Source organism: Indicator indicator, chromosome 22 (genome assembly GCF_027791375.1).
Source record: "Indicator indicator isolate 239-I01 chromosome 22, UM_Iind_1.1, whole genome shotgun sequence".
In the NCBI taxonomy this organism is placed as follows: Eukaryota; Metazoa; Chordata; class Aves; order Piciformes; family Indicatoridae; genus Indicator; species Indicator indicator.
In genome coordinates, this window is record NC_072031.1 from 11,857,005 (window position 1) to 11,882,144 (window position 25,140).

Consider the following 25,140-nt stretch of genomic DNA (forward strand, 5'->3'; position numbering starts at 1 on the left):
CCATGAGGTCAAAACTGTCCCTGCCACCAGCAAGGAGATGCAGACTTATTTACAGCTATCAATAAAATTCCTCTAGGATCTTTGCCTTTAGAATACTATGAAGATTCTCTACTAACACGTGGAGTGCCAGAGAAATAAAGACAAACAAGGGGAAAGCAGATTGGTGACTAGTATTAAGGAAGACTGGAGAACAAGGAGATGCAACAGTTATTTCTCTGGAAGAAAAACCACCTCCTTTTCTGTCCTCAAACAACAGCTGGCAAATAAGCCATCACCCTTATCAGGAGGTTAGGACCAGGGAGCAGTGATCAGAAGAGTCACAGGGAGGAACTGATAGATCCCAAAGAGGAAACCACTTGTTTGTTGCAAGACTCCACTGTGACAGTGGCCAGCTGCTGGATGTTTGCAGATATAGCAAGAAGTCTGCTTTATTTGTTTTTTAAGGAAAAGTTTTCTAAGGAACCTCTTAAAAGTTGTCCTGTCAGCAGTTGGCCCTGAACAAATTCATCCATGATACCCCAGTGACCCTTCTAAACTGCCTCCATTTCCTGCGTATCCTGTAAAAGGCCAAGATAGCTCTGGGAGCACTTGGCCACAGAGACAGATTTGTCTAAACTTAACAAGAGGCTGAAGGAGAGAGGGATGTCTGCATCCCAGGCAGCGCAAAGCAGAGAAAGGCACAATGGAAACAAAGAGAATTTTAATTAAAAAAGGAAAAAAACCCAAACACCCACCCCCAGAAAACAAAAGTGGTCTCCCTCTCCCCCTGCACAGATCTGCGTGTTCCCTGCCACACAGAGAGCGCAGACTCCAAGTGCAAGGGCCGGAGCTCCCTTCTGCTCTCCCAGCAGCTCTGTCTTCTTGGAGAGACAAAAGAACTAAACAACAAACTGACAGCCACTGCCCCAAGACCCCAGGAAGAAAGTGGTCCCTGTTTGGCACAATGGTCAGGAGATTTTTCTCCCACAATAATGGTGTCCTAGCCAGACAGATGGATCCTTGCCCCCTTCTGATTTTCAGTCAGCACAGTCTCCTTCTCCAGCACAGTCTGGCCAGCCACACCTCTTCTTTGATCCTCCAGCAGGTGGGTTGAAGTACACCATCTTCTTACAGGGCTTCACTGCAGCTGATGAGTTCAGTTCAATTAATTGATATGAACCACATGCTCATATCATGGCCTCCATGTGCAGAATCTTCAAGGCCTCTGAAATCTGCGAGCTGGTGTCGATCTGGCCGTACATCCCCACCAGGAAGGCCCTGTGCAGTAACACTGCTGCGTGCTCTGTGAAAGGGAAAGACAGCATGAGGACTGCCCCTAGAGCTCCAACATGCAGGCAGGAGCAATCCACCAACAAACACTGGGATGAACATCTACAGCTGTGCAAAGAATTCTCTCCTTCCAAAATCTACTTCAAGAAAGCCTCCCCTGACTCTGTGACAAGTCTGTGATGCTCACACCAAAGCTGCTACTGATACAGATCCACCTGCATGTTTGATAGCCTGGTGTAGGCAACACTGACCCTTGGCAACTTCCCAGGGAAGCACAAGAACCCAACTTTGACCTTTGTGAGGCCAAGGTGGTAGATATCAGCTCACCTTGGCAAAGGAGGGTGTATTCAGGCAGGTTCCTCAGTGCTGTCTGCACCACCTCAAAATCTCGGCTGCCAAGGCAGTACATGAAGGTGGGAAGGAAGTCTGCAGCAATGCTGGGATTAAAAAGATGATAGTGTCAGCACAGTCCGGATCACCATCACCAGGCAGGCAAGGTGGACAGTCAGTGCCCATCAGTGACTCCGGACAGCCCAAGTTGCAGTGGTCCTCACCTGGGGTTGTTCTGAATAGAGCGCAAAGCCAGGCTGAAAGCCAGATTTCGGCAGGACTCCTCTGAAGAACTCATCAGCTTCTGTAGGTTGGTCTGAAAGATGCACAAACTAGAATCACAGAGCCATCCAGGGAGCACAAACTGCTCAGACCTGCATTACTGCCCCTCCAGCACCAATCCAGCCCAGCACACACCCAGCAGGTACTGGCTGAGCCCAGAAATCCCTCTTCGTAAGAAGGATTATCCTGGTTTTGAATACTTTAGGGCACCCTTCTGTAATCTTATTCCATGTGGGACAGCTGAGTCTTCCCTAGGCTCCAGTGTTTTCAACAGAGCTGTTCTGCTCTTTCTTTGCCCCAATACTGGGAAGAAGACAGAGGGCTAATTCTTCCTCTGACATAAAGAGCAGTTAAAGTAGAAAATGGCAGAATCAGCATGCAACAGTGAGAAGGTGGTAGGGAAGTAAATGCCCACTGCCAGAAGGCCTAACTGAAGATAAATTTGCTTATAGGCTTCAACAACTACACAAAAAAGCAAAGGGGAGTACTTGAGCTGGCTGGACAACACTGGTGAAAACAATTTCACCCTTCCAGTGGCAATTTGAGACACTAATACTCACAGCAAAAAAGGAGAGAATTTCTGGCCTCCGCCTGGACATCTCATCGATGTCTGTCAGCACCTCCAGGATGTCTGGTGGAAGACACATGTTGAAAGGAAAGGAGTGACTGAAATTCACTGATCCAGCAAGGGATCTTTTTTCTTTTTCCCCACAAACCTAATTTCCCAAGCAGTCTTCTCCCAGCTGCACACAGCTAGAGTAAAAGAAGCAGTTCTTCGAAAAAGGATGTGAACAGGTAGGTCATGTACCAGAACAGCACATCCCAACATGCCCAGACAGAGGTCACCAGCACCCTCCTTGCTGTAATTTATGATCATAATATTCCTGGCATGTCAGTTTTCATAAATTACAACAGTCCTCCCATAGGCAGGAGATGGAATGGAGTGGAGTGTGAGGTTTCAATTCCAGAACACCTTCTTCTGTAACTAAGAGATCTTCACAGAAAGCCTCTTCTAAAAATGAGCATCCAGGCAGGATTTTCTCCCTGTGTTTCTAGTGTGGAAGGAAAACTGTCACCCCAGAACTTATGTGTGAACAGTGGACTCCTGTGCTTTCAAGAGATCTTTGGAGAAGCAGCATGTTGTTCCCATAGGCAGGGTTAACAATATCTTCTTCCACAAAGGCCATTGGGGAATTTCTAGCAAAACCCTGCCTCTTGTCAGTTTGCTATTTTTCCATCATTATAAAAGGCATGGCTATCAGCACTCCAGACCTGGCTCAACATGAACTGCAGCTCTCCCTGAATTACTCATACTATCTCCCAGAGCACTTAGGAGACCCTTGAAGAGCCCCAAAGCAGAGGCAGTTGCAGCACTGCTGAGCTAAGCGATAACAGCATCATAGGAAGCCTCTGTCACCGAATCACAGAAGGCTGTGGACAAGTTCATCCAAAACAAAGCCACATCCTCACTGCTGGAGACTTCCAAACACAAAACTGAAAGAGGAAACTAGCCTGTAGCTAACAGATAAGTTGGCATATGTCTGCATTTGCCCTGTGTCTTTGTATAGCTCTGCAGGTCCTTGCTTACCTTCAACTGTTTGGCCTCTGGAGAGCCTCCTCATATACGGAGCCATTTCAGCAGGAGTGAGAGGAGTGAAGAGAGACACACTGACAAGGGGCAGAGAGCCAGCTGCTGCTTCATCTGGGCAGAGAGAGAAAGGTCACTTCTGGCAGTTCCTGTGGTTCTAACAGGGAGACAGGCCCAGCATTCTCTACCACAGTGGTGTATCATGAGCTGACCAGCAATCTTGTACAATACTGTAATACGATTCCTGACTCTCATCTTGTCTCTGGCCTCGACTGTACCCTCTGGTACCCCTCAGCTGACACAAAGACAAGAAACCCTCCCAAGATGTTGCAATACAGAATGGATCCAAGCTAGAGGAGGGTAGATTTAGATTAGATGTTAGGAAGAAGCTCTTCACCATAAGGGTGGTGAGACACTGGAACAGGTTGCCCAGGGAGGTGGTGGAAGCCCCATCCCTGGAAGTTTTTAAGGCCAGGCTGGATGTGGCTCTGAGCAACCTGCTCTAGTGGAAAATGTCCTTGCCCATGGCAGGGGGTTTGGAAGTAGATTATCTCTGAGGTCCTTTCCAGCCCTGACAATTCTATGATTCTATGATTTTCCCATGTAAACAGTGGAGAAGTGGATGTACCCTTAGGGACTCCTGATAGTTCAATCCTTAAGTGTGGCTGAGGAAGGCGAAATCCACAACAATGAAACTCTCCCTTGTTAAGAGCTGTTCCCCACTTTAAATACTCTTTCATTGGGCTGCTACAAGAAGAAAGCACAGCACACTGCCCATAAAATCTGGGCTCCAAAACATACTACAGCTTCACCAGCTAGAATAACCCTTCCCCACAGGCAGACTCACCATCCTTCTCCTCATCAGAGCCCCTGTCCAAGATGCCACTCTTAGTAGGTAGACTCAGCCCAGCCAGGAGGGACTTCAACATTGCTAGGTCACTGTTATCTGATGATAAATCACTGGGGGAAGAGATGGCATGATTAGTTTTCAAAAGCAATGAGGGCATGAGAACAAATAACTGCAAAGAATTCCTTGGAAGCAGAAACAAGACTTTTCCTTTCGTTGTAACTGGAACTCAAATGCATTTTCCCCCCCATTATCTGCAGGTGGGACCCAACAGCTGCTACTGAAGGAAAAGACCCTCCTGCTGGCCCGCTGGAAATGACTGCAGGGCACTAGAATGTCTCAACAGGATGTTTAGGCCATTACATGAGTAGGTTTTCACCTATGAAAAAGGAGAAGCTGCTCATCTCAATAGAGACTTGAGGAAGCTAGGAGTGGAAAAGTGCTGTAGTAATAACTACTTTGTCACATCCTGTTGCTGTCTTCTGTCTGCTTAGCTCCTGGCAGTCTGAGTGTGCAAGCTCTCCATGAGCTAATCATGGCCTAACTGGAGTAAGGAAGCTTACTGGAGTGGATCTGAGTGCTTCTGCAAGAAGGAGACAGCTGCCTGGGCATTGCAGGTGATGTACTTGTGGATGAACTGGACAAACTTGCTGATAAAGGCAGCCAGGTGCCTTGAGGATTTTCTGTAGTTCTGAGAAAGGATGGAGAAGATGAGTTAACAACAAAACACAGTCATGCACTGCCCTGTTTTGCACCCTGGGACTCTCCTGCCTTCTCTTTAAGCTTGATACACTTTTTTGTTCTTAGGCGTGTGAAGACCTTCCCTTCCCCTGGGCTGGGCCTGTGTTACAGGAGCTTCTCCACCTAGTGGCTGGCAGTCCGCACATGGAGAGGGAGCGGGGACTTTCCTACCAGCAGCAGACGGATGAAGGACAGGAGACAATCCCACAGTGCCGCCTGGTGCTCGTTCTGGAAGACCTGCGGCTGCAGCAGCTCCAAGATCCCCAGGACGTGAATGAAGAAGGTCAAGTGGTTCTGCTGCCTGAACTCCTGGAAATTGAGGTGAACCCGGCCGTGCAGCAGTGCTGCAATCATTGGCAAGTGCCTGAAACACCAAACAGAAGAAACCCCAGTTCCAGCCTCTTTCTAGAAACAGCTACATGTTGTTACACCTCAGTCCCTGGGAGGAAACATCCCTTATCCTCTTCTGGATTTGATCCCTGTTGCCCATACAGAATCAGCAAGCCCCATTTTTCACCCGTGTTCAGATCTCTGGTCTCCAAATCCCAGGTGACTGTTTCTGAACAGACACAGAGCCAGAAGCTGCCTTACTGGAAGAGAGATGACTTCAATTCTATGACTTGATGACTTTGCTGCCCTTTCTCTTGGCTTTTTTCCACAAATATGGATTCTGCCACAATCACCACGACTGGTGCAAGTTTGTTCCCCTCCTAGGACAAGGGTGGATGCTTTTTGACGAACTCCAGCGACACAGCATGTGAAAGGGGGCAGTGATACCTAAGGAGCAGGATGGGATGAGCCACAGCTAGCTTCCTGCAGGCCATATTGGCATCCCACACACGGCTTTCTGATGACTTGGAGTCACTGGTGTCTGCGAGGAGGTTGATGAATCTGTGAACCAGGGCATCGAGCTAGAAGAGAGGTAATGAGTAAACAGTTAAGAAGTTTAAAGCATAATGAAGCTCCTGTCTCTTCAACAGTGCTGCTTCCCAATTCCTTTCCAGCAGTAGAGGGGGTTAACAAATTATTTTCAGGTAGAATCTGTGAGCAGATCCAACATTTCAGCTGGCACAGGATCTGAAGTCCACAGTCCCTACAGACATCAAAGCAGGATCAGACACCTGCACGCTTGTGCTTTACAGAAGGCTTTGGCACACAGAAGCTTGTGGAGCTTGTGCTATTTCACAGAAGGACACTGCAAAATAAACTACACCTGAACTCTGCTCCTGAGAGTGCAGGCAGTGAAAGGGCCACAGATGAACAAGGTGAAGAAACCAAAGCAACCCAGGAAGCTTTTGCCAGTCCTCTCTTTTTAGACTGAGTATCAAGATAGCATCCACTCAGGGTTACAGCTGGAAAGAGGCTTTTCTATGCCTTAAAGTTTACCTTGCAAGTGCTGCTGTCTCTGGCTCCTTCACTGGTGAGAAGCATCTCAGGCAAAGGCACAAGGAGCTCAGGAAGCTGCAGGTATATCTGAAGCAGAAGGTCCTGACAGCATTTTCCCACAGAGCTGAAGACAAAAGAGAAAGATCAGCCACGGGTTGCTACACTAGTTCAACCAGCAAACATCCCACATTAGCAACAGCCTTCTTGCATATGGCAAACAGACCATACAGAAGTGCAGCCATCAGCAGTTTTGTTTAGTCTTTGCTTCTTTTGAACTACTCAAATCATAGTCTGCAGGGATCCATCCACAGTCTATGGGGATCCACCATTAGGCCATGTGGAGTTAGAAAACTGCAGTTACAGAGGGGCACAGGAGAATAAAACTCTGCTAACATCTCCAGTGAAGAGTTCCTGCACGTGCTACTGTCATCCCTATCCTAACTGGAAGCACAACTGTTCAGACCAGCCAGCATGTTCTCTTTACACCTGCCCTCCACAGCTCCCTGATACAGTCTGTACTGGGAGGCAGCACAATGCAATGGCAACTGAGATTACTCAATTTTCTAATACCACCACAAGCAAGCTTAGAAATGGGTCAGTTTGTTTCACTGCCACAAACACAGCATCTTCCTGTTCTTCCCATAGTGCTAGCATGACTGTTGGGAAACAATCTAAATCTCCATTCAGCAATGAGAGGAATCATAATGGTCAGAAGCAGGAATCATTATGAGCAGTGATTCAAGGGATGAGCAGACAAGAAATCCCATGTTAGGAGTTAGTAATTAAAAATAACCATTGCCTTAAAGGAAAAAAAAAACCAAACCATAGCAAACATTTCATCTTGAAGACCTAAAAGCAACAGAGCCCTTAAAGTTCACTTTTAAAGTCACCTCCCAGTCCAAGTACCAGTTACAATGACTTCTTATTCCCCTAAACCTCTGGGAAAACAGGGTGCACTTTTCATACAGGCTCTGCAACACAATATTCTTAATGAAGACATGGTGGCAAATGCCATTGTTATCTGGTTGCCCATGCACAAGTAACTACAATTAGGGTAGACAATGCTCCCCATGTGCAGCCCCACCTGCTCCCCCACTGCTGGATGCAGCTGGTCAGATACTCTGTTACTTTTTTTATGCTTTCAAGGTCCCCATGAGAGCAACTGAGCAACAAAGGCAGCCGAGACTGGATGAGTGTGCAGGAGGCCTCATCCGTGTTCTGGTCTCTGGTTTCTGCTTCAGCCAGGATCAGCTCCACCATGCTGATCAATTCTGATGCTTTTAGGTGAAGCACAAATTCCTCACGGCGCTTCTGTAATGCAAGAAAACATCCACAATGAATCCACACCAAATCCCTACATCCTTAGTTCCTTCTGGTCACACCTTCCCCAGCTGGAATGGACATCTCCTAGAACCAGACTTAAGAACTGCCCCATACCTAGAGCTCTGGAAGCATGCATTACAGGCCCAAATCAAACCTCTTTACCTCTTCACTTCTGAACTCATTTACTCCTATCACAGCCTGTGTGATGGGTCAGAAACTGAGATTCAGTCACCAAAGCAAAGAAATTCTTCTGTGGAGAAGAGGTGCAAGCCCCTTTTCTTTGTACCCCACACTGGGTTTTAGCTCGCTCACCACTGTAACCTTGTGCTTGGATCTTTTAGCAGATATTGTGGCAACTGCTGCAGAGGAAATGCCAAGTGGGCAAACTTATCTGTGTCATATCAGCTTTTTGGACTCAGAATTGCCACTGTAATATGTAACACAGCAAAGCAGCTAAGTACCAGCTGAGGTACAGGCAGCAGACTTGGCATGCTGCACCTGTATCACTTCAGCCACCTCTTGGCTGTGGAAAAAAAAAAAATATCAGGCATTGTGAAAGCATTGCCTCTGACTCCATCCAGAGAGGAATCTTGGAAGAAGTGAACCACTACCTGAGGAGTTCTTTGGTCCCTTCCCTGCCAGATCCGAGGAATGTGAATGCAGGCCCACAAGAAATCCAAGGATGCAGTTGGGTCAAACCTGCCAGAAGACAAAAGAAGACAGATTTGCAGTTAGAGTCAACACAGCCCACAGGCAGCACACAAACACATGGAAACATCTCTACACACCCTGAGTACTGTGAATAAAGAAACATCTGCCAATGTAAAAATAGGATCCATTAAGTCCCAAGAAGGGGTTTGGTTCTGTTCCCAGATTATGAGTAACTATTTGTTGCAATAAGCACAGCACAGGGTAGGGAGCTGAACAAATGGCATTCAGCAACAGTGTGGCAACTACATAGAGTCTTGCACTGCAAGACCAGAAGTTGGTCATCAACACAAACAACTGGTACCATCAGACCAGTGACCTTCCTGTCCCAGTGTAGAGAACATCCTATCCTGCTTGTTATCCTGGACTGCAAAGATTCATTGCTAGTGAGCAAGATATCAACAACAAAAAAGCAAGCAAACTGAAATACCACCAGCTTCAGAAGTACTGCTAGTTTAGTTATGTCCTGAATTACTACTGTTAGGCATTAGCATTTCCTGGTCCTTAAGTGGCACTTTGGTATTTGGGAGCAAAGCATAGAAATGGAGAGCTAGGGCTGCTTCTGAGAGTCACATGCAAGGAAGTGGGTTAGGGAAAGACTGGTAATGGAGTTTAGTACAACCAAAAGATCCAGGAGAGCCTGCCCAGGTACAGAGACTGCTGTCAGTTCGCTATCCAAGCCATCTTGCAAAGCCCTTGTTCACAAAGATTATCAACAAGGGCAACGCTGGATGGATTACCCAGCCATTAGCACTTCCTGGTTAGAACACAGCCAAAGCTTTATGTGCTGCTTCCATCAAGCAGCAGGTAATATTTGTATCAAGATACACAAATCAGCATCCTTCTCACAAAGCCTTGTTTTGGCTGGGTTACATCTGGCAGAAGCACTGTGAAACGTGGCAGCTCTTGTTCTCAGCTTCTGTTTGTTCTCTCTCAGACACAGCGAGTCATCCAACCCCAAAGTCCTTGCTGGGCCTGAAAAAAACAAGACTCACCTTTGCTCCTGGTTTCTGCAAAGCAGAAGCCTGATGCACTGGTGCAGTGTGGTCCAGCTGGACTGGTGAGTCAGAAGAGCCAAGAGGTATGGGCGGAAGGAGGGCACCTGGGACCCTGCCTGCAAGGACCAAACAAGCAAGAGATGTAATAAGCAGAGGAGACACTGTGTGCATTACACAAAGATGATGATCCAGGCAGGCAGACAGCACAGAAGTCAACCCATAGATTCAAGATATGAACTGTAATACTTTATAACAACATGGCATCAGCTGTGAAATTCAGTTTTAGTCTTAGCTTTGGCATTGCACTTCTGGGCAAGCTCTTTATCCTGGCCACAAAAATACCAATGAAAACATAGCTGGCTGGGAAGTTGTGGGACTTTGTTGTGTCTCTAATGCACAGCTAAGGAAACATAAGGAGAAGATGAACCACAAGCCTTGCACTGAGAAAGATCCATAGGCCCCCATTCTAGTCAGCTCCTTTGGAACATGTGGCAAAACATAAAACTGCCCCTGGCCTTCTTTCCAGGTGCAGGTCAGTTCCCCTGTGATTTCAGTACAGTAGTCCCTCTGCCCAAAAATTCTTACTTTGTTCCAGGAGAACAGTAGCTTCTGCTGGAGATCAGGGCAGCTGCTGATCACCTCTGGGTCCAACATCTCCAGCCAGTCATTAAGAAGGCCAGAGGAAGGCCCTAGCCAAGCTGCTTCAGTACTGAGGAGAAAACAAAGCCAGCATCAATGGTGACATCATGAAACCAGACCTACCATTGAATTCCCATCACTGCCTAGGCTCACCTGCAACTGTCCAGCTCCTTCTTCACAGGTGTTTCTTCTTTGTCCTGGAGCAACAAGGAGCTCACCACAGCAATTGGTTTCATGGCAGGAAACCTGGCAGTGGTCTCAAAAGTAGCCGAGAAGAGGACAGTCAACAGTTCCTCCAAGTATGGAGACTGAGTTTCAATCAGCCCTTGAAGGACTAGCAGAGGGAAAAAGGTGTCACTTGTTAACTTCAGGAGGCAGTGAAAACCATGGAACATTGTAAGAGTATCATGAAGGCAATCAGTCCAGAATTCCTGTAAGCCTGGCTCAGTAAGGAAGAGGGAAGCCATTTCTATCCAGGATAGTAAGCTTCTGCTTCTCATTTTGTTGGTGGAAACCAACAGTTCCTTGAGAGACTTAATCCCAACCCCAGTTCACAATTTATAAACCCACATCCCAGTGCAGGTGAAGGAGGTGACACAAGATAGGACCAAGTTTGGATCAGTTCACATTTCCCGATCCAGACAGAAAGCAGCTTCCTACAGCCTGCACAGCAGGCACTCCCTTGCTGGGCTGGAAGTTCAGCCTGCTGCTGCAAGAGGGAAGGAAGCAGAAGGACAGACATACCTTTGCTGATGATCTCTGGCTCCACATTACACTTCTCTCCTGATTTCAGGGTTGCAATGATGGCACGAACCGTGGAGCTGATCAAGTCAGGCTCACGACGGAAAGTCAGAGCTTCCGTGAGGTGCAAGAAACCACCTCGAACTGCAAAGAAATCAGTGTTGGCATCACAAGGCCACATCAGTCCCCACAGACTTCTCTTCTGCAGGTGTCCCACATGACTCCAGGCCACAACTACACAAACATACAAACACACTATTCTCTACTGCCATTTTACACCCATCAAAACTTGACAGCAACTCTGCATGTTACAGGGACACATAGCTAAGAGAAAACTCTATAAGCACAAACCCATTTCTATGCCTAAGCTCTTGGTTATAGACTCCTCTTCACAATGGATGGCAGAGGATAAAGAACTCTACAAGCCATGATGTGACCTTGTTCCAGAGGCATTCTTGCATGCTCATCTTTCAGGACTACTGCTAGCATAGAATTTTCGATCTGATCAATTGGAACCTTCCCCTGGAAGATCTTCTCTGCTTAGTGAGATGCTACCTGGTGTCTACTGCAAATCCCCAGAGCCAAGTCACTTGTTTGCATCCTCATGGAGTTGATGCAGCACAGTACCAAACCTCTCTTCACTACTCCTAAGCATTACAACTCCAAAAAGCAGCCCACCATGCTTTCTGCTGTGGGTGCAGTTTTGTTTCTGTGCCATTCTTGTCCCACTCTGTCCACTCTGAGTCCCATAAGCTGCACAATGCCAGTACCATCATTGATCCTGTGCCTTGAGGAGTACTGCACAGCCAAGACCTTCAGCTGAGCACGCAGAGGACCATCTTCCACTGCAGGGTTCTCCAACCACTGCAGCATCTGCATGAGGACTTTGAAGAAGAGCGAGGAGAAGGCAGTGTCTTGTGGCACGCAGCGCTGGGAAGTGCAGCAAGAGACTTGTTCATACACACTTCAGGAATACAACAGGGAGCAGGATACAGGCAGATAGTGGCACGTGCTGCCCATACCCAGAGCCCACCTACTGTGCTAGGCCATGGCTCACTCAAGTGAAGGCAGCAGGGTCTAGTGTCCAAATGTAAAGCAAGACTCAGTCATCCACAAAATACCTCCCAGTGTAAGGGTAACATGATGAAAGGAACAAGGTATTTCATTGGATAAATCTCAGCCTGCTCTGAAGATTTCCTTAAGGAATTACAGCCCTCAGATCCTGAGTTTTCTGTAGATGCCTTGGCATGAAAGACATGTCCGTGCCATACAACAGCACAGACTAGGATCCCAAATCCAACAGAGACTCACAGACAAATCCACACTGCTGCAGTTACCCAGTGATGTAAGGTTCGCCACACCTAACCCTGCATGCAAGCCTCAGTTCTCATATACCTGGATACCTCTATCTGTCCCTCTGTGTCGTGGTCCTCAGGCTCCACTTCCAGCACCACACAGGCAGAGGGTGTGCAGGTAGCAGATCAAATACATCAGAGACTTCCCTCCTCAGCCCTCTGGTCAGTGCTACAGACTCTCCTCTTACAGCACTCACCTGGTACTGGTAGAGCTGGCGCATCAGTGGGCAGGAGATGAAGTGGTGCCGGTGCATGGCCATCACCAGGGCACCGCTGTGTGGGGAGTTCACCAGCGCAGCCAGGGCCTGCAGGAGCCGCGCGGTGATGCCGCTGGCCTGGCTGCTCCCCTGGCGCACATGAGCCAGCTCCTGCCCCAGGGCCTGCTGCAGTGCCAGGGCGAGCGGGCGCAGGCTGGAGTTCTGCCACCGTGGGTCTGGGTTCAGTGGGAAAAGCTGGTGGGATGCAGAAGGGACTAAGTTTACGAGAGCAAATCAAAGGACTTGGTACACCATAAACATCCTGAGGCAGAGGACTGATTGACCTTGTACAACCATACTGGGCTAACTGCAACTTCCCAACAGGGCTTTTTCAAGACTTTAATCATAGAATTGTCAGGGTTGGAAGGGACCTCAAGGATCATCTAGTTCCAACCTCCCTGCCATGGGCAGGGACACCTCACACTAGAGCAGGTTGCTCAGAGCCACACCCAGCCTGGCCTTAAAAACCTCCAGGGATGGGGCTTCTACCACCTCCCTGGGCAACCTGTTCCAGTGTCTCACCATCCTCATGGTATAAATTTCTTCCTATCATCCAATCTGAATCTACCCATTTCTATTTTTGTTCCATTCCCCCTAATCCTATCATTATCTGACACCCTAAAAAGTTCCTCCCCAGCTTTCTTGTAGGCCTCCTTAAGACACTGCAAAGCCACAATAAGGCCTCCTCAGAGCCTTCTCTTCTGCAGACTGAATAGCCCCAACTCTTTCAGTCTGGTAATGCCAGGTACAGGAACACACACAGCACCTGTGTAACCCCACCACAACTATTAACACTGACTGTGCTGGGCAATCTACTATCTATCCAAACTATCCAAACACAGGCATCCAACTTGGCCAATTAATTCCCTGTAGGCTCTTTCTGGAGTCAATGGAGAGAGGAAGGCTCTGCAAGTAGGCAAGCCAGATGCTGTTTGCGCACAGCTTTGCTGCCAAGGCCCTGCAAACACTTCACAAAACCTCCATCCACTGCTGAGAGGAAAGGGACTACACAGAGAACAAACAAGGTGCCGAGACAGTAACATGCTAGAGTAGGCGCTAACAGCATTAGGCATGATCAAAAGCCACACCATGTTCAACCTACAAGAAAAAAAATCCTTCCAGCATCAATCCTACCAGGCTGTAATGGCACAGCCTCATTGCATGCAGGACTTTCATACTTGTTGCTTGCAAACTCCACAGGAGGAAGGGGTCAGAAGATGCAAATAAGAGAAATGGGTTTTGTAAAGCTGCTACAGGGAAACAGCTCTCAGCTAGAGGTTATACCAGTACCTGCAGAAAGATGCCTGCCAGATCATCTTCAGGGCCCAGAACACGGACCTGGCTTAAGGCCCGGATCCGGCTCTGGCCTTGAGAGTTCTCAGGACTAGATTTTGACCTTGCAGTCTCAGCACTGTCTGCAAGAGGAATAAAGGAAAGAAAAATATCATTATGGTAACTAGGGTCTGGAGCCCCAGCACTGGATCATCTTCAGCTTTACAGTCTCTAACTACTAAGGTATCCAGTAGCTTTTCTCTCGAGGCCAAGCAAGAACTATTTTCTGTATCATTCAGAACAACTCACTGTAGTAAACTCAAAAAATTCTGGAATTTCTCCCTTTGCCAGGAACCAAAAACTCATGCAAGGACTGGTGTCTAACTGCAGCTTGCTGACATTTTTGCAACACAACCCCTTTTGAGGGCAGCTCTTCCTTTCCTTCTTGAACAGCAACCGAGGAAGGAAGTTTGGAAGATGAATCTGATACTCAAAGTTGAGGCTATCCCAGGCAATACCTCGTCGGGCTGGTAAGGAGGCAGTGAGCAGGGAGTGGAATGTCTGGCCTCCTGTTGCTCCTCTCTCATGCTGAACCTCCACAAGGTGAGCCATGTAGTCTGAGAAGGGAAAAGATATGAAGACATCATCATCTCGCCCTCTTCAGTAAAGCAGGACAGAACTGGTTGCTGCCTGTACAGCTCCCATAGCAAGAGAGTTTGCTGTTCCTTTGGACTTTGTAAACACAATGCTTTCAAGCTTTGTTTCTTTTTACAAAGGAGCCTCAAATTCACTTTTTACTCTACATTCAATCCACAAAATCTTTCTCTACTTCAGGAAACACAGCCAAGCCCATCCTGACAAGTTCTAGGGTGGTGCCTACAGCAGCAACAGGCTGCCAAAGCAGGCTGAGCACAGTGTGCTGAACTAGCTTGGATTTTTCCAAGGAGGTCACAGGAGATACTCATGAAAACTGTTCAAGACAAAGCAAAATGCCTAGTCAGCCTCATCTGAAGCTCTTACTCTTGTCCATGATGTTCTGCTCCAGTGTCTGCGGGTCATGAGATACTGCCTGATCCAGGTACTGCAGAAGTTTGCTCATACTGGAAACTGGGATTCCAAAAGACTGAACAAAGAGAAGCAGCTGCTGTGGTTCCAGGTCCTGCAGGGCTGAAATACACAAACACTGAGTTCTCAGACCTCTGAATTGCCCACAGAGGGTCATCTTTCTTACCTGATCTTTGTGCTTTTGGCTGGACATATTAATGACAGGGCTGTAGAGAGCCCAAAGCCAGAGGTCTGACAGCTGCCTCTATGTTTTCTTTCCTCTGCAAATCACTGCCTTCTTACTGCATCTTCCAGTTAATTCACTCACTGGATAATTTGATCTTCTGTTTAATTTGATCAAAACCTCAAGAACCCAATCACTCGTATTAAAAAATAACTTCCACCCTATCTGTCGATGGCTGCAGGCAGGAATTATTCAATAATTCAATCACTGGCTATAGAGAGCTGTCACTTAATTGGCAAGAAAGGAACAAAAGCTCTGAACACCAAGAAGAAAGAGCCCTGAGAAGCTGTGCATGGATAGCTAACTACAGGTGTAACTTAGATCCTTCAGGCACTGCTTCCCACATTGCAAGCACAGCATGCCCTATGGAAGCAGTGCTGTGCCTGTTGTCTGGTGACTGAACAGCTTAGTTCAGTCTGAACTGCTGTAACAAAGATGAGGCTCCAGGTCAGAGACCCCCATTAGCCTTTGAAACACACAGAAAGTGCAGTGTCCATACAGACTTACTCCTGTATTTTTAAAGGAATCGTGGCTGCATGTAAAAGCCAGCAAGACTCAGCACTTGGATCAGAATGGAAGGAACTGCCTTCCATGCTGCTGTAAGGAACCCTAACAAAGGCACTGACTTCCTCTTCAGTCTCAGCATCAAGAATCAAGACGGTTGGAAGAGACCTCAAAGATCATCGAGTCCAACCTGTCACCCTAAACCTTATGACTATCTAAACCATGGCACCAAGTGCCACGTCCGTCCACTGTGTTCTGCTCTTAATGCTGTGGAAATTAACTCGTGGGGTCTGACAGTTACTGAGATCCTATCAGTCCTCAAACCCCTGGTACACAAACTACACCTCATGGCTGAGTGGTGAATCACCCTAGGACGTGCCCTAACATTCCCTGCCTGGAACCAGCTCATACTCTCTACATTTGTTTTACAGCCCTAAGGGACGTGGCAGAGAAGCTACTGTATGGGGCAGCTGCAATCTAATCAAAATCCAGCCATGCTGCTTGCTAAATCCCAGCTCTCTGCTCAGCTGCAGCATCTGCAGTGATGGACAGCCCCATTCAAAGGCACTCAAGTGGGATGGCTGGGCACACAGAGGACTTGAGCAAGGAAGCTTCTCTACTTCCTTTCGGGGGGGGGTCTGAAACATGAACAAACATGCCAGAGGCTCACCTGCATCCACAAGACGTGGAACCTCAGAGCGGATCATCCGGAGCTTCAGCCAGTCAGGGAGCAGCAGAGCCTCCTCTGAGGTGTCAACCAGAAAAGCAGTAGGAAGAGGCTTTTTCTCCGGGAACCAGATATCCAGTAAGGTATAGAAATCACCATCCCCTGCTTAAGAGTGAACACAAAATTATCTCCAGTCTTCGTAAGCACTTACAAGACCCTGCCCTTCTCTATACAAACCATACACCAGGACACTGTCATGTTCAGCAGTCAGAAACAAACTGGGAACAAACACTGTCAACTATGTATCTCAGTGCCTGGTTCTCACACTGCTGGACGTCTCCGAGACCTTCTTGTTTAGCAGGGGAACAACACCATCATTTTAATATTTCCTCCTGTCTGCAGAAGGCAAAACAATAAGCCTGCAAATCCTTCACTCTCTGCAGCACTATCCTGATGGATGCTACAGCTACAAACAAGTACTGCAGGGAACAACCCTATGAGTAGAAAGATTAACATCAGTCTAACCCTTTAGGAAATGGAAGACAGAGGAAAGGTTCTCTGTATTGTCCAAGACCCCCTTGAATAAATCTGATCACACTTCACTAACCTTGAGGAGGCCCTAGTGTCAGGAGAATAACCATGGCATGAACCACAAGGATGTGCATGGTGGCTGTTTCCCCACTGGTCCAACGAAGGAACACCTGATCCTGGGACTCTGACTGGAAAAAAAGGCACAAAAAACCCCAAGACGAACAAAGGCAGGGAGAGAAAGGAGAATGTGTGAGACACAGATGAAAGGAGAAGGTAAGAATGGATAAATTTAGTCAGACCCAACTTGCATCAAGACAAATACCTCCAACAGCGTCCATAAAAGATACTCAACAAGTTAAAAAAAGGCTTTTTAGATATACATACACCTGACTGGATGCCAACATCCAGTTGCTTCCAGATCAGGGAATTCTTGAACTAGACATGGTTTGTACATACTCAGTAGCCCACAAAGGGCCTCTCTTTGGTTAACTTGTCCAGCTTTTTTTCACTTGCTTAAGAGAGGCAGGGAGGCACTCACCCAGCTGTACACCTCCTCGCCCTCCTTACTCTGGCGCATGCGTTTGATGTAGCGAGAGAAGATGGAGAGAAGAGCCACAAGCACTGCATCTGATTCAGCAGAGTATGAGAGCTTGGAGAAGAGGTGAGACATGATGGTGGAGCGCTCCACTATCAGTCGGGCTACATCCTGCACGGGGAAAAAGTCTCGTGAGGTCTTTACTGATTAAACACAGCCAAGTCCTCCTGTTTCACTGCATCTCATTCTCCAGTTTCCAGGAGAAAAGTCTTGTGAGGCCTTTCCTGAGTAACAGAGTCAGGTCCTCCTGTTTCACTGCATCTTATTCTCCAGTTCCCATCATCAGCCTAGTTAATAGCACTCTGGAGATCAAGGTGTAGAGTCAAGAGAACTGTCACAACAGGGCAAACAGCAGTGGTGTGCATGCATCTCGTGATACCTTCCAGCACCCTAACTTACACCACAGCTGTGTTCTGATGCATCCCCTTACAAAGTGAGCTTTTACCTAGCAAAAATCTGCATTTCTCTGAAGAGAAACAGGTCTGCTGACTTATCAATGAACCTCCTCCACATATCTAAACAGATCTGTGGAGCTAGAAAGAGCACATAAGCTTAAAAGCAATGAAAAAAAGCACACAGAGATAGAATCCTAAAAAAAAAAAAAAAAATAAATTTCCAAAGGCCAAACAAAGCAAAAAATCAACTTTGGCTCTAAGAGAGAGCCAAAAACCACTAAGGTTCTTGACTTCTGGGTGTTCAGAGGGAGGGGACAGGCTCTTCTCTGTTGCACCCTGTGATAGGACTAGGGCTAATGGATATAAACTACAGCACAGGAGGTTCCACCTCAAAATGAGGAGGAACTTCTTCACTGTGAGGGTCTCACAGCACTGGAACAGGCTGCCCAGAGAGGTTGTGGAGTTTCCTTCTCTGGAGACTTTCAAGACCCATCTGAATGTGTTCCTGTGCAACCTGTGCTGGATTCTATGGTCCTGCTCTGGCAGGGGGGTTGGACTCGACCACCTTCAGGGGTCCCTTCCAACCCCTAACATCCTGTGATCCTGTGACTTCCCACTCTCCCCAGATACATAGGACTGCAGGTTTAGCACCTGCTTACTTCTAAAACACTGCCAGGTTCACTGCCAGGTGAATTCCTTTCAAACCACTGTTCACTCTTGCATTCCCCATATATTCTGATGGGCTGCAGGACTGGAGGTTATTGCTTTGGTGTCATTTCGTGGTATGAAACTAGACAGAATGAGGGCACGAAACCTTCCAACACGTGCAGAAACACAAACACAGTTATCAGATTCACGTGCTCCCAAAAAAACTCATCCTGCTGGTACAGCAGGTCACATGTCACCACTGGCCTGAGACATGCTAGGTCTCCCCCATGCCATCCCTCTGCCCTAGCAACCCAGCCTCTCACCAGAGCAAGGTCATTGTGCTGTCCCTGCTCCTCCACTGGGGCATGCTGGGACAGGTACACCAGGTAAGCACTGATGGTCTGCGGGTCTGTCTCCATGTGGATGGCCTAGAATGAGAATTCCTTCCATGAGAAATCAGAATTTAATGAAACAAACACCATAATAATTCTTCTGCAAGCATTCCAGGCATTGGAACATGTTCCCCAGGGAGGTGGTGGAGTCACTGTCCTTGGAGGTATCCAAGAAACCTGTGGACATAGAACTTCAGGACATGGTTTAATGGGCATGGTGGTCTTAGCTGGACTTGTGGCAAATCATCTCTCTTGGCAACCTGTTCCAGACTGGCTTTAGTACAAGCAGGACAAAGAATAACTGATCCCTTCCAGCTGCTCACACCTACCTGTTGCAAAGCAAGAGCTGTTGTTGCTCTGACACTGTCAAACAGTGGCAGCTTTGGGAGGTCTCTTAGCAGCCACTGATATCCCTGCAGCAGTTCAGAATCACCAGAGTCTTCTTCCATGGGGTGATCTTTCTCCTCTCCATCACGCAGTCCCCCTTCTGACAGCACCAAGGACAGGCCCTGCAGAAGTCACACAGACACAGCTGTTGCCTTTGAAGCCACAGCTCAACTGCTAGCTCCATACCAGTGAATGTATTAAAACTAAGCTTCAAACATCATGGAATGATCCAAACACAGCACACAATGGAGTTCAGATCTCATATAATGTGTTTGCTTGACAGCTGCCCTGCTTGAAGTTGCAGTCTACTCTAAGCATAATGTTTTTGAGCTCTCTGCAATTCTGCTTGCCTTGACTATGCTCTAGAGCACCAGGCACACTCATTTACATTCCCCCCAGACAGCAGCTGCTGCCAATTACTCCATGTAGCACATGATCTGCTGAGTCTGCACCTGAACTTCACAGGAAAGAGCAAAACCCAGCTCTATCTTAAGAAAAGTACTACTTGGCTGTTGAACAAAAAAAGGCTTCTGAGCAGCAGGGAGTAGAAGTGCATTTGATAGGGTTTGGAGATGAAGACAAGTTACTGAAGAAGGATAACATGAAACAATTTTACTGCACTGGCTCTGGACTCATAAGAACGTAGGACTCTGCCTTCAACTTCTGACAAATCCTAGTCATGATTTTCATTTTGCTCACCTTCATGGCCAGGACCCGTGAGGCCACCTGGGAGGAACTCAGGCGCCGTAGGAAATAGTCAAGCACCTCACAGGTTGTCTGTTCATCTGCTTTGGGACCCAGCAGCAAGTCCTGCAACCGCCCAAGCAGCTGTCGCTGTTTCTGTTGTCTCTGGGGAGTGAGAAGTTGGCCTTTCCAGTGAAATCAAGTCCAGGATGCACAGGAATTGGGTAAGGGAAGTGATCCTCAAGAGATTACTCACCTGGCGTTTCTTGGCACGCTGTTCCTTGCTCTCACCCTCCTCCTCTTCTTCACCTGAGGTTGACTCATCAGCAGCATCATGAAGCAGGAATTCACAAAGGCACTGCACTGGTAGGACATCCAAGGAGCCCTCACTGGACTGAACCAGATCTGCCAGCCAAGGCATTGACTGAGATGAGGCCTAGGAAACAGGAGAATAACAATGCAACACCAGCAGAACAGATGTGCAGGGCACTGATCACCCAATTCCTCAGCAGTAAACCACCTTTCCCTGTATCTTTCTTAGCTTCCTTTTGCCTCTCACTCTGCTCAAGTTCCAGAGACGAGGGATCAGACCCCAACACAGCCAAGCCATCAGGAGAGCCCACCTGTCTTTGAATGATGTTGAGAAGAAAGTCAGGATGACGACTGCGACACAGGAGGTGGCCCAAGCGGAGCGACTGGTTCAGGCTTTTCACCTGCTCCAGAACATGCGGTGGAGGTCTACGAGGGGGGCCCCTGCCAGAGAAGCCAGAAGTTATCCACAGGCAGACAAACTGTCACTCTGATGTTGATGAGGATCAGTCAGCTCAGTAGTGCAAGAGGGCCGGTGGAAATAGGACAAGGACCGTATGTGACACATCCCATAAGCTCTTCTTGTCCACATCAACCCCTCTGTGAGCAGCAGGGTTTCTGACTTGCATTAACTGGGATTTCATGATGGCAGCAGACTGCTGAAAGCTACTTACTGAGGGTCCAGACTTGTCAGCTGGGACAGCAAAAGGCTGCTGCTCTCTGTTATTGTTTGTTTTGTAGATGCAGCAGCCAGATGACCCTCAAATGCAAGAATCTCCTGTTTTTCTCTCTGGGAGATTTGAAGCTCACGGTTAATCATCTCTGTGCGGGTCTCCTCATCCGTCAAGGTACATTGAGGATAGGAATAATTACTGAAAAAATAAATTACTGATTCAAAATGGTTATCTTGGCCTGCTCAAAACTCACATACGACAGTCAGAAAGCTCCCAGGACCTCAGCTCCATTACACAACTTAGGAAAAACAAGGCAACCTCCCCACAGGACCCAGGAGATTGAGACCTTTTCAGCAAGGCACATCACAGTCATCCCTTCCTTTTCCTCAGCTTTACTCCCTTGCTTGTAAGATTTCTCTCAGGGGAAAGCACCTTTCTCACTCAAACTGCCAGCCAGTTTATTTTACACCAGTCCTACTGCAAAGAAAGGAGCCAGCTGGCACAATCTTCATTCAGAAATATGTGCTCTCAGTGGCCTATTTGATTTTTGTAGGGCTTTAAGCATACTAACTTGGTCATGACCATCTCCATGAGCATCTTTAGAGAGGGGTACTCCTCCCATGCAGCCAAACCTACAGCAGGAAAGAAAACAGACAGCAGGAAGACAGGAAAAAGTAAGGAGCTTTATATATATTCCAACACATTCCAGGGCGAGGAGACACACAACAAACTCTCTTTGGAACAGCTCACCACACTTAGAGAGCAGACAACATGATTCCAGCCACATGCTGGTCCAAACACCCACACTCTGCATTTTAACTGCAGTTATCTCACTAATCCAGCACATGCCTTGAAAACAGCAGAAAGCACCCTGGTCTATTTCTGCAGCAGAACTAGTGCTCTGAGAAATATCCACACTCACCAATGTTTTCAGGATTGAATGCAGCTACTACAAGCAAGAGAGGCCAGGCTTTCCAGTAGAGGGTAGAAATAGCTAGATTTGGAGGCTGGTACCTGCAGAAGCCATCAACAGATAAAAGTGGTCAGATTTGGTTATTTAAGCTCATCTCAAGACTGCTTTTCTCTTTAATCATGCATTGTTTACATTGACTCATACCAGTTCAGTGATTAAAAAAAAGGCAAAACAAAACAAAACCCTGGGACAGCTCCTCTCAGGAGGGGCAGAAGAGTTCAGCTGAAAATTTCTAGAGCAGAAAGGTCAGAGTGCTTGCAGAAGAAAGTCCATTGCGTGACCCAGGTCTTAATTGCTACAGAGAAATTCCCACCTGAATGTGACATTGAAACATTTTCCTCATGATTTTGTTATTAGGAATTGTAACAGGGAAAACCACCTTAAAATCTGTGAGCTGGGATAGCTGTGACAAGGTGAAAATGAGCTAGATAACAAGACTGTCTGTGTGATAAGCCCTACCCTGGGGGTAGCTGGATATTCTCTGGATGGTGGTAAGTGCAGAGATTTAAAACCGCATCAATCAGTTGGATTCTTTCTACCCTCAGGACCTCAACATCTGGAGAAGGAGAAGAAAAGACAAAACAAGTTATTGACCTGTCTACCTGGCTGAAAGTCTTTTAAGAAAAGCATCACAGTGTAAGAAGGATTTTACTTCAAGCAACTATGCTGTTGTGAGCTTGTTCTCATGATATTACAGAACAAAAAACCACCACTTAAAAAGCAGCAACATTTAGAAGAGCTACAAGGCAATACGTAAGGATATTGAGCTTTTCAGCTCCAATTTGGTTTAAATTCTTAAGGGCAGTTTTTTTCCCCAAAGGCATCCAGTATGAGACCTGTATCTTTTTCACAACTCAGACACACTTCTTCAGGGATGCAGTTAATCTGCTCAGAACTTCTGGAGCTCAGAGCAACTAAAAATGCATTTTGGCTTTGGTGCAGGTTTTCAGACTTGCTCTGACTGAACTCTGAACATTCCAGTACTTGAAATGGTGCAGCATGAGAGGCTGGACACACTGTCACAGGATATTCAACAGTAAAGTTTAGCTCATTCTACTTGCACTGATCAGATCTGGATTAGACTTTGATATTAACCACTCAGCACTAAGAACATGTAAGATGCTTTAAAATCACATTCTGAGAACCCCCTCAACACATACAGCTCAGCTGAACAGACATGTTCTCGAAGGATGCAGGAATTCAGGCAAATACTGAATGAACTGATAAAAGGGCTAAGAGTTAAGGCTGCTTTCCTAACTGTTTGAATAATGGAGTTGGGAGGAGAACACAATGCGTGGATTATTACTTCCAACCTTTTCATTTTTGCACGGCCTAAAAATTTCTACTAATTTCACAGTATGTATAAAGGCTTAAAATAAATTTTAAGAAGCTAGCTCACAACTTCAGGTGGGTATTCACAGTTCATCATTCTTGAAACAACCAATAAATCCACAAACACTCCCTGACAGAAAATTTGTAACAGGGAGAAACAGTAGGAGAAAAGAAGAAGCTTCTCTAGCGAGAAAGCAACAGCAATCAGCATCTGGCTTTGAGCCCAATGCTTAGCCATCATGACTAAAACATGCTTCCAGCGATGCAAAGGCTCTTTGGCACGTGGTAGGAGCCACCTCAGCCCTGGGTGGCCATAAGAGGACATGTAGACAGAAGGAGCCACTTGCTGGCTGGAGTTTTGTGCGCTCACCATCTGCTTGCACAGCCGCAGCCCTCTTCACCAAGTGGTCAGCAAGCTCCATGGCATCCGCAGGGCCGAGGGGAAGGTCCCGCGACAAACCAATCACAAGGATCCGCATCAGTGTGTCTTCAAGGATGGGCACCTCTGAGCAGAGGCGGAGGAAGAAGCTGCATGAGGCAGGAGACATCGATCACACAGCTTTTGACAGTGACATGAGGGTTCCTGAAACCCTACACAGATCCCAGAACTCATCTGAGTGGAGGATAAATCCCACTTTTGTTTACAACTCCTTCCCTGGTCTCCAGCTCCAGATGTAACTATTTGAAACAAATGGTTAATGGAGTATTGCCAGGTTTCCATGTACCTCTACACTTCAGGCTGCTTGAGTTTGAGCTCCCCAGTGTTACCCCAGTAAACCATGCAGTGCAGGGCTGCCCTCTCACAATAACAACATCAAGATGCAGAACAGCCTGGCACAGGGAACAGGACTGAAGTAAGGGGAACAGATGGAAAATGAAGCAATGCCCCTCGATTTGAAGGCAATGTAACAGATGAAGAAAAACCTAAGCAGGGTTCCAAGCCTTTCCAACAGGAAACACCCATTCCCCTGCCTCCAGCTACAGCAGCTCCACCCCTGCACGCAGTGATGGCTGGAGCACCACTCACTTGCGATCGCTCTCAGGGGGCCAGTTGTCCCATTTGTAGTAGGTTTCTGGCTGTTCTGTGAAGAGCACCTTGTGGAGGCTGTGGAGATGAAGAGGACAGTCAACACCACCTGTGCAAGGCTCAAGAATCTAATCAACAGAGATTATCAGGCTGACTCTCTTACCAGTGCACATAGTCCTTCGGGGCCAGCTTGCTGATAGATGGGACGACCGTATGAAGCCACCAGACAGCATCTCGCTGGATAGCAGCAATCTGGTTCTGGAAAGAGCGCAGCACTTCCAGGTCTGAAACACAGGCAGGTTCCAAACTGTACATGTATCTACAGCCCCATCAGGAGCCAAGCAGCAGAGAGGGGCTGTTTCCAGAGCAGAGAGTTAACTATGGCTCTGAAGCATCAGCAGTAAACTGGGGAGAGCTACATTGGACAGCCTTGAGCATCCCAGCACTGACAGCACACCCCCTTCATTTTCTGAGGTGTGCTGCAATGAAACCCCAAGATGTAGCAAGGACGAATTAGCATTGCAAGAAGACATCTGGGCAGTCACTTCAGTGCCACCCAAAGGTCTGTCTTCTCAGCATTAGGCACTTGGTAATCCTTACAGCTACCTCTGCAGGCTTAAGGCCCCTCCACACAGAGTTGCCTTGCCCAGTCTCTCAGCTGCTGCTTCCATGTATACAAGAAGCACCCAGGCATGCAAATGCCCCACTTCCCAACTGTCAGTCTCAGAATGACAGCAAGCACCCCATGCCTCTGCTCAGAATGGAGGCTTCTATCCTTTCCTAAAGCTAGCTGCCATGTTCCCACAACCTCAGGGAGAGAAATCTACCAAGCTGCCCATCTTCAGAGGGTGTTCTACTTACTCTTTTTCTCTCCTTTGTCCCAAGCAATTCCAGCCTCCTTCACCTGAGCTGTAATACCAAGCATCATGGAGACAGCCAGCAGATCTGTTATGTGGATGACAAACCGCTCCTTAAAACAAAAGTGAGTTGGATCAGCA

At 47.4% G+C, this 25,140-nt stretch overlaps 1 protein-coding gene across 1 annotated transcript in view; it reads right to left on the reverse strand.

The window, feature by feature from the left end:
• Nucleotides 1-791: 791 nt before the first annotated feature.
• The window catches only part of INTS1 (integrator complex subunit 1), a 29,254-nt gene continuing 4,905 nt past the window's right edge, over nt 792-25,140 (reverse strand). Inside the window, exons 11-48 of the mRNA XM_054391278.1 lie at nt 25,004-25,112; nt 24,306-24,426; nt 24,143-24,220; nt 23,486-23,643; nt 22,243-22,339; nt 21,733-21,824; nt 21,382-21,442; nt 20,811-21,008; nt 20,451-20,580; nt 20,084-20,263; nt 19,843-19,992; nt 19,086-19,265; nt 18,688-18,792; nt 17,265-17,432; nt 16,803-16,914; nt 16,199-16,360; nt 14,757-14,903; nt 14,255-14,353; nt 13,755-13,879; nt 12,405-12,659; nt 11,623-11,782; nt 10,856-10,996; nt 10,265-10,445; nt 10,058-10,181; nt 9,978-9,987; nt 9,470-9,584; nt 8,378-8,465; nt 7,528-7,754; nt 6,444-6,567; nt 5,835-5,968; nt 5,229-5,421; nt 4,880-5,007; nt 4,317-4,429; nt 3,470-3,583; nt 2,442-2,512; nt 1,824-1,915; nt 1,597-1,706; nt 792-1,282 (exon numbers count right to left, since the gene is read on the reverse strand). Coding sequence (XP_054247253.1) covers nt 1,167-1,282; nt 1,597-1,706; nt 1,824-1,915; nt 2,442-2,512; nt 3,470-3,583; nt 4,317-4,429; nt 4,880-5,007; nt 5,229-5,421; nt 5,835-5,968; nt 6,444-6,567; nt 7,528-7,754; nt 8,378-8,465; nt 9,470-9,584; nt 9,978-9,987; nt 10,058-10,181; nt 10,265-10,445; nt 10,856-10,996; nt 11,623-11,782; nt 12,405-12,659; nt 13,755-13,879; nt 14,255-14,353; nt 14,757-14,903; nt 16,199-16,360; nt 16,803-16,914; nt 17,265-17,432; nt 18,688-18,792; nt 19,086-19,265; nt 19,843-19,992; nt 20,084-20,263; nt 20,451-20,580; nt 20,811-21,008; nt 21,382-21,442; nt 21,733-21,824; nt 22,243-22,339; nt 23,486-23,643; nt 24,143-24,220; nt 24,306-24,426; nt 25,004-25,112 — 4,968 coding nt within the window. The 3' untranslated portion in view covers nt 792-1,166. The remainder of the gene's footprint in view (nt 1,283-1,596; nt 1,707-1,823; nt 1,916-2,441; nt 2,513-3,469; nt 3,584-4,316; nt 4,430-4,879; nt 5,008-5,228; nt 5,422-5,834; nt 5,969-6,443; nt 6,568-7,527; nt 7,755-8,377; nt 8,466-9,469; nt 9,585-9,977; nt 9,988-10,057; nt 10,182-10,264; nt 10,446-10,855; nt 10,997-11,622; nt 11,783-12,404; nt 12,660-13,754; nt 13,880-14,254; nt 14,354-14,756; nt 14,904-16,198; nt 16,361-16,802; nt 16,915-17,264; nt 17,433-18,687; nt 18,793-19,085; nt 19,266-19,842; nt 19,993-20,083; nt 20,264-20,450; nt 20,581-20,810; nt 21,009-21,381; nt 21,443-21,732; nt 21,825-22,242; nt 22,340-23,485; nt 23,644-24,142; nt 24,221-24,305; nt 24,427-25,003; nt 25,113-25,140) is intronic.